Source organism: Micropterus salmoides, unplaced genomic scaffold, assembly GCF_014851395.1.
Source record: "Micropterus salmoides isolate LMB-PRFRI ecotype aquatic unplaced genomic scaffold, ASM1485139v1 Ms_hic_scaffold_1551, whole genome shotgun sequence".
NCBI lineage: Eukaryota > Metazoa > Chordata > Actinopteri > Centrarchiformes > Centrarchidae > Micropterus > Micropterus salmoides.
Genome location: NW_024040654.1, coordinates 1 through 6,818, shown reverse-complemented (window position 1 = coordinate 6,818; position 6,818 = coordinate 1). Strand labels below are relative to the sequence as shown.

At 38.5% G+C, this 6,818-nt stretch overlaps 1 protein-coding gene across 2 annotated transcripts; it reads left to right on the top strand.

The window, feature by feature from the left end:
- The first annotated feature begins 2,850 nt into the window (after window positions 1-2,850).
- LOC119904805 (type-2 ice-structuring protein-like) lies at window positions 2,851-4,969 on the top strand. 2 transcript variants are annotated; one of them, XM_038721487.1, is made up of 7 exons: window positions 2,851-2,983; window positions 3,087-3,183; window positions 3,305-3,355; window positions 3,531-3,637; window positions 3,715-3,849; window positions 3,946-4,057; window positions 4,836-4,969. In XM_038721487.1, the coding sequence occupies exons 2-7, from the start codon at window positions 3,123-3,125 to the stop codon at window positions 4,901-4,903; spliced, it is 534 nt and encodes a 177-aa protein (XP_038577415.1). In that variant the 5' UTR covers window positions 2,851-2,983; window positions 3,087-3,122; the 3' UTR covers window positions 4,904-4,969. The 2 variants fall into 2 exon arrangements, with proteins under 2 accessions (XP_038577415.1, XP_038577414.1); XM_038721486.1 differs by having other exon boundaries at window positions 3,528-3,637.
- The last annotated feature ends 1,849 nt before the right edge of the window (window positions 4,970-6,818 follow it).

The window sequence follows — 6,818 nt, the reverse complement described above, 5'->3', positions numbered from 1 at the left end:
TTTTGAAGGAGTGTCCGACAGTGACAGCGTTGTGCTGGACAGATTTGTGCAGCGGAGTTCATGATAACCATTCAATTCACACATGGCTGTTGTCAATGTGTTTGTGTGAGAGAAAGAAAGAGAGAGAGAGAGAGAGAGAGAGAGAGAGAGAGAGAGAGAGAGAGAGAGAGAGAGAGCTGGCATTCAAACCGTAATAGCAGCAGCCCTATACAAACACAGTCAAAGAAAACTACATTTCCTAAGAGAAAATATTTGCTCAGTGCTTTAAAAATAAAGATGTGAGACAAAACAGTACACCAGCCTTGAGGGTTTCATTTACACGTTAAGAAATAAAAATACCGTTTGGACTGTCATGATGGTGTTTGCTGACTAATGTGTAGCAAAGATAATTGGGGCCCACAGAATTGCAGACGAGTCAAGGCAGGGCTGGCCCTGACATTGTTGGACCCCTACGAGAGATTTTAAATTGATGCCCCCCCTTGCCAAACCCAAAAAAGTCCACCTCAGGGGTTGGGATCATTACTCTAGTATCCACAGGAAGTGTTTTAAACATTCAGCAGCCAAACTCACAATTTTAGCATGAATAGACGAACAGCCAAGTCAGTAATCAGGTCAATTGTGAAAAAGTGTGATCAGCATACTTGTCAACATCAACATCATAGCCTAAATTGGGAGATCAGACCTACATGTGTTACTCCATAAATTGTGTGTCAATTCAGAGACTTTTTTTTGCTTTATGGGGTAGATGTCTTGAAATGCAAGAACACTGGTTTAGTTACAATGGTGGAGGGGGCAGAAATGAGGAGAAGGGTCTGGGTCCTCCTCCAGAAAATTTTAATCATTGAAGACTTAATTTCCTGCATTCTGGTGAAAATTTCTGCACCAATTTCTGCTTTTCTGCCTCAATTTATGGTGGAAAAGTCCTAATTTCTGTAAATGGAAACACAAAATTCAGGCAACAGGTGACAATTAAAACATACAAAAAATTAATGGAATATAATGCAGTAAGATTTTCAAGCATTCTGTTAATAGCCTATTTTCCTCTTGTAGATCAGCTTTTCTAATTTAATAAAATCCCTGCAGAGTCAGTACACATGCAGGCATGCATCCAGTAAAGTGCAGCTCACAGCAAACAGAGCAAGGATGCGTCTCAGGTGCAGCGTTTTTATACCCCGCCCCTGCAGTTGCACACAGCTCACATTTGACTATCAAATTGGGGAAAGTCAGCCACAGTCCTCTCAAATGTATTTATTGACATGCGGTTAGCCGCCTGAATATTTACATTTAATAATTTATTATTGTATTTACCCAATAGATGTAATGCAAAGTGTAAAGGCATCTCTTGAAACGTCTGTGATGTCTGTCTTGGCCAGCCACGCGGCTCTACCAGTTTCCTCGATAAATTTCAATACATCGTTGACAGAAGCACATCACAGGGAGAAGGGTGTCGAAGAATGACTATTTATTAATCTGAGTTTCGTCTGCCCTTGAGTATGGATAAATAAAAAAATGTGCTATTTCCCAGAATATTACTTCCCATTAAGTTACATAGGTTGTGCTGAGCTGTCAGCTGATGTACAACTGAGATGGCTGCTATCAGCTGATATGTTTGAATGAGCTGAGCTTGACTTTGTTGCCTTGCCTGCCCATTTTCATCAAAGACTAATATTGTGGCATTGTTGTTATATTTGGCGGTATGGCTCTGTTCTGCGAGCACACCTCCCTGCCCTTCCAAATGCCTACATGGAAAAGCCATAAGATAAGGAGAGCACCTCCCTGCCCATCCATGCGCATACATAGAAAGTCTGAGGCAGAGAGCAGCAGTAAAGAACCCCCCAAACACTACACTGTCCTTCCACGTGCTTATGTGGAAAGCTATAAGGTAGGGAGAGCTTTTTTTTTTTGCTTAAGTTACTTTTTTTGGACAATGCAGAGGTTTCTTTTGCTGTTTTGCCCGGTATGCCAGATTACCAGTCCAGCCCTGCATAAAATGTCTATGTTTTCGATTTGGCAAATTATCTGTCAAACAAACTAAAATTGACTGCGCCATATGGCTTCGTTCTCTTATCAAATCGTAAGGCTGCAATTTAATTAAATAAGTATAAATAAGATATTAAATCAATATAAATAAGTAATTTTATTAGGTTAAATTTTAAATGAACTACTTTTACTTGAGTAGATTTTTTGTATTGGTAATTTTACTTCTATTTAAGTAAAAGTTCATCAATGTCATCGTACTTTTACTTAAGTAGAATATTTTTGACTGTCTGTCGGCTAATATTTTTAAATACAAAGGATTAAATGACATGTGAACTGGTGAAGAGTGATTAAAGATGATATACTTAAACAAAATGTAACTGTCAGTGATTGGATCAACTCAAAGAAAAAAATATTCAGAGAGAATCACGTCTCTAAAACACCTTCACCTTACATTTTATAATGCAGGAACATTTTTAGGATACCTTTTTTAGATCTTGGTCGTTAATAATTATATCTTTTAACTGTATTGAGGATTTTAGTCATCAGACGTCTGGATCAGACAAATAAGCAGAGCAAACGTTAGTGATAGCTCACTTCGCAGCATCCTGTGTCCGCTGAACAGTGTTGGTGTCTCTCACTGAACACAGGCTTTCCATTAAAACAATATAATAATAAAAGTGATAGATGCTCAGCAAAAGCGCTCACTACATAAATATTAGTGAATAAAAACAATGCCACAAACACAATGTTACAAACATTATACAAACAAAACTTTAAGCTGGACATGGTTAACTTTGTGCCTGCATGTGAATTTTGTTTGTGTTTTTTCAGCGTGCGTGTCTTTAGTTCCTGGTTTTGTGAGAGATGGCAAGATAAGTGACTTCATCCTCAGTTCCTGGAAAGATCCGTCTATAACTGTATATAAGAGCTGGTGTTTCTCTGGTTCAGGACGACTGAAGCTACAGACACTGAGAAGGAAGAAGAGAAGATCGTTCTGCAGCAGGTTTGCTCACAAACTGTCATTATATATTGACCTGACTGCCGCTACAGGTGGTCTCTTCCCTAGAGAAGTATTACTAACATGTCCCTGTCTGTCTTTATTAAAGGTAATCATCATCTTCAACATCTGCATCATCTCCACCATGAAGACGCTGACTCTGTCTGCACTTCTTTGTGCCATGATGGCTCTGACCAGAGCTGCTGGTGAGTATTACTCCATATGTGAGTGAGTGTGAACGAGAGACAGCTTATGTTCATGTGTTATACACAGCAACAAGGGTAGATGAAGACATGAACTCACTAGTGGGTCAAAATGTCCTTCCAGCTCTTCCAGACGCAGAGGCTGGACCTGGGTCAGAGGGATCTGCTGTCCAAGGTGAGTGCATATTTCTTTAGATTTGTAATGGTGCTCTCTTGTTATCAAATACATAAGACATCAGTATTACTGCATGTAAAGAGAAAGAAATTCAATAATAATAATTGATCAAACAGAACTACTTCATCTACTACTGTAGACTCATTATCCACTCTTGTCTGTTTGACTTCAGCAGAGAGTCGTGTTGTCAAGAGGTCCCCATGTTGTCCTGAGGGTTGGACTGCTTTCAACAGTCGCTGTTTCCTCTACGTTGCAAAAGCCATGAGTTGGGCTGTGGCTGAGGTGATCAGGATTATCAGTGAAGCTTCTACATTATGTTTATTCTGTTCACTACTCTCACACTTCTTTCTCCACTGTAGACAAACTGTCAGTTCCTGGGTGGAAACCTTGCATCTGTTCACAACATCCAGGAGTACCAAGAGATTCAGAGGACGATAGTGAAAGACTCTCATAATCAAGGAGAAACATGGATCGGAGGGTCTGATGCAGAACAGGTACATTATCATCATTATATAATGTGCAACAGTTATTTAATTAAAGAATTATTGTCTTATCTTTTTATTCATACAGTATTCTCTTCTGTATTGAAGGAGGGATTTTGGTTCTGGAGTGATGGTACACCTTTCAGCTTTACTCAGTGGTGTCCTGGACAACCTGATAACTTTCAAGGTCATCAGAACTGTCTGCTAATGAATTTTTCAGGTAAATTTTCACAAACTGTGGTGTTGTGATTATTGTTATAAATATTGTTTGACTTTGTTCAAGATGAGAAATACAGTTTTGAGTGTGAGTGTTTCATGAATTCCTTGATAATCAAGCAAGCAGACTCATAGTACCATTTGTTCTAATATAATCCATTCGCAAATTGCAATATTGTCCACAATAATCGCTTTATGACTTTTCACATAATCCTGCAGCCCTAGTAGAGAGGAAACTAGATGCTGCAGAAGCGGTTTGGTGGCTTCTGTACAGAGCAGCGGGCTGTCACTCAGTTTAAAGAGCTCCCACACAGCTGAGGGCTTTATTTTGTTTTCCCTTCGATGTGAACAGGAGCGTTACGTTCACTGCTGTGAGCGGAGGTCAGGTGTGCAACGAAAACCTGAATATTCAAATCCCAAAATTTAAAATCTAATCTATCTATAAAGTATCAAAAGTAATGTAATAATCTAAAATGGCCCTATAGACAGTATTATTATGGATATATCAGCTATATCATAGGCTGATATTTTATTATTGGATTATAATTGTTGATGCATTTATGTACAAGCAAAGAATTTGCATCAATAATTTTTAATCGAGTTACTCGAATTTATCAAATTGTTTCAGCCCTATATGACGGTGTCCAATGTATGTAAATTTTCACAAACTGTGGTGTTGTGATGACAACAGTCAGGAGTTTCTGTCTGTAACTGTGAGTGATGATGTTCAAACGGACATATATCCCAGGATGAATGAACTGCTGTGTTTTTGGTTGTTACAGATCTGAAAGGCTGGGATGACCGTGGTTGTGAAGCTCAGTTCCCATCTGTCTGTGTCAGAAATGTCTGATAAAAGCACAAACACTGATTTGTGCTTTTGATTTCTGTTTGTCTCTCTGTGAGGAAACTCGTCTCTTCAGCCACCAGTCTCATATTTGACCGGAAGGCTCTATATCTCATTTCACATCTTTATTTCTTCTCTATCGCTGTACGCTACTTAAGGAGCGAAGCCACATGTGACATAAACAGCAGCTGGATTGTCTCTGTCTCTATACGAGCAGACTGAATATGTAATGAAAAGAAAGCTTTTAGCACAACTTTATTCTGCAGACTGAACTGTTTCTTCTCTTATGCAAAATTAAAAGTCTCAAGCATTGAAACAAGCTGGTCTGTGTTATATCTCTTGTTTGTGTGAGTTTAATTTGCCTGGACCTCAAAGAACTTTAGCTTTAATACTGTTAAATAATACTGAACATTATAATTGTTGGGAGCACCTAGTGAAAATGTCCATTCAATAAAACCTAATGAGATGATACAGGTGCGATGTGATCCAAACCTCAAATGGATTTTTCTATTCAAAGTTTTCGAGTGTCCAACAGCATTTGGTTTAGTTTAACCCTCCTGTTGTGTTCTGGGCAATATAAATAAATGACTGAGGTATGTTTCATCTAATTGAGCAAAGGCTTTATGTATTGATTTTTAATGGTTTTATTAAAACTTTGCCCCTCCCTGGCGTTCCAAGGAAAATTGACCGGCCTTGAGAAATTAATGTGAGAGACTATATTATATTCAACATATAGAAAACTTCCCCGTACACCCCACACCACACCCATCTAACTATGTTTTTAAAATAAATGTTCATTTGAAAATAAGTTGTCACGAATTTTCTTTCAGAAGAAAATCATTCAGTTTAGGACCAGAAACAGTGGGACAATGGGACTTTAAAAAAATATGATTTCAAAACAGTGTCCTGGTTCAATAGATCCCAGTCTTTGACGTGCCCCTAAAACAGATAAGCCTACGTACAATGACAAAAATGATTTATGAGCACCAGCTGGTTCAAAACATAGTCAGGCATAAAGTCTAAGTTTTAAAGCGCGCTCTTTGACAGAGAAAGAGAGACGTCTGCAGCAGCTGAAGCAGTAAGACAGAAGAAAACAGGGAGAAGATAAGGAAGGTTTGGGTTTGGCTTGCTGGCCATTTAACATTAGCTGTATGCGTGCATTTAGTTGCTTTCAACCTTTCACAGAGCCGACACGCCTGTCAGTCACTTTTCGTCAACAGACCAATCACATTAAAAAAAGTTTGACCTGCTACAGCAAGTCATTAAAGTTGAACAATATGATTATTGACAAGTTAGTACTTAGCATTAACACATTAGAGACCAATGTAGAGCCTTTTTCTTGCACAAGGATTTAATTAATAAAAACAACCCACAGAAATGAAACAGTTGTAACTGGATTTAATGTTCGACTAGAGGTAAAAATAGTAGGCAATACTATCATATTACTGTTATACTAAGAGTATACTAACTAAACATTATACTCTTTTTTTTAATACACTCATGTACAGTTCCTCCTCCAGGTTGTGGATAGAGACTCTGCATTAGACAGATGTGCAATGAGCCGTCTGCCAATATTTGCTCCTTCTAGCCGCCTCCTCTGTAGAGCAACACGCTCCCCTTGTTCTGTTTTACATCTGTTTCACTTGTTATTGTTATAAATATTGTTTGACTTTGTTCAAGATGAGAAATACAGTTTTGAGTGTGAGTGTTTCATGAATTCCTTGATAATCAAGCAAGCAGACTCATAGTACCATTTGTTCTAATATAATCCATTCGCAAATTGCAATATTGTCCACAATAATCGCTTTATGACTTTTCACATAATCCTGCAGCCCTAGTAGAGAGGAAAACTAGATGCTGCAGAAGCGGTTTGGTGGCTTCTGTACAGAGCAGCGGGCTGTCATCACTCAGTTTAAAGAGC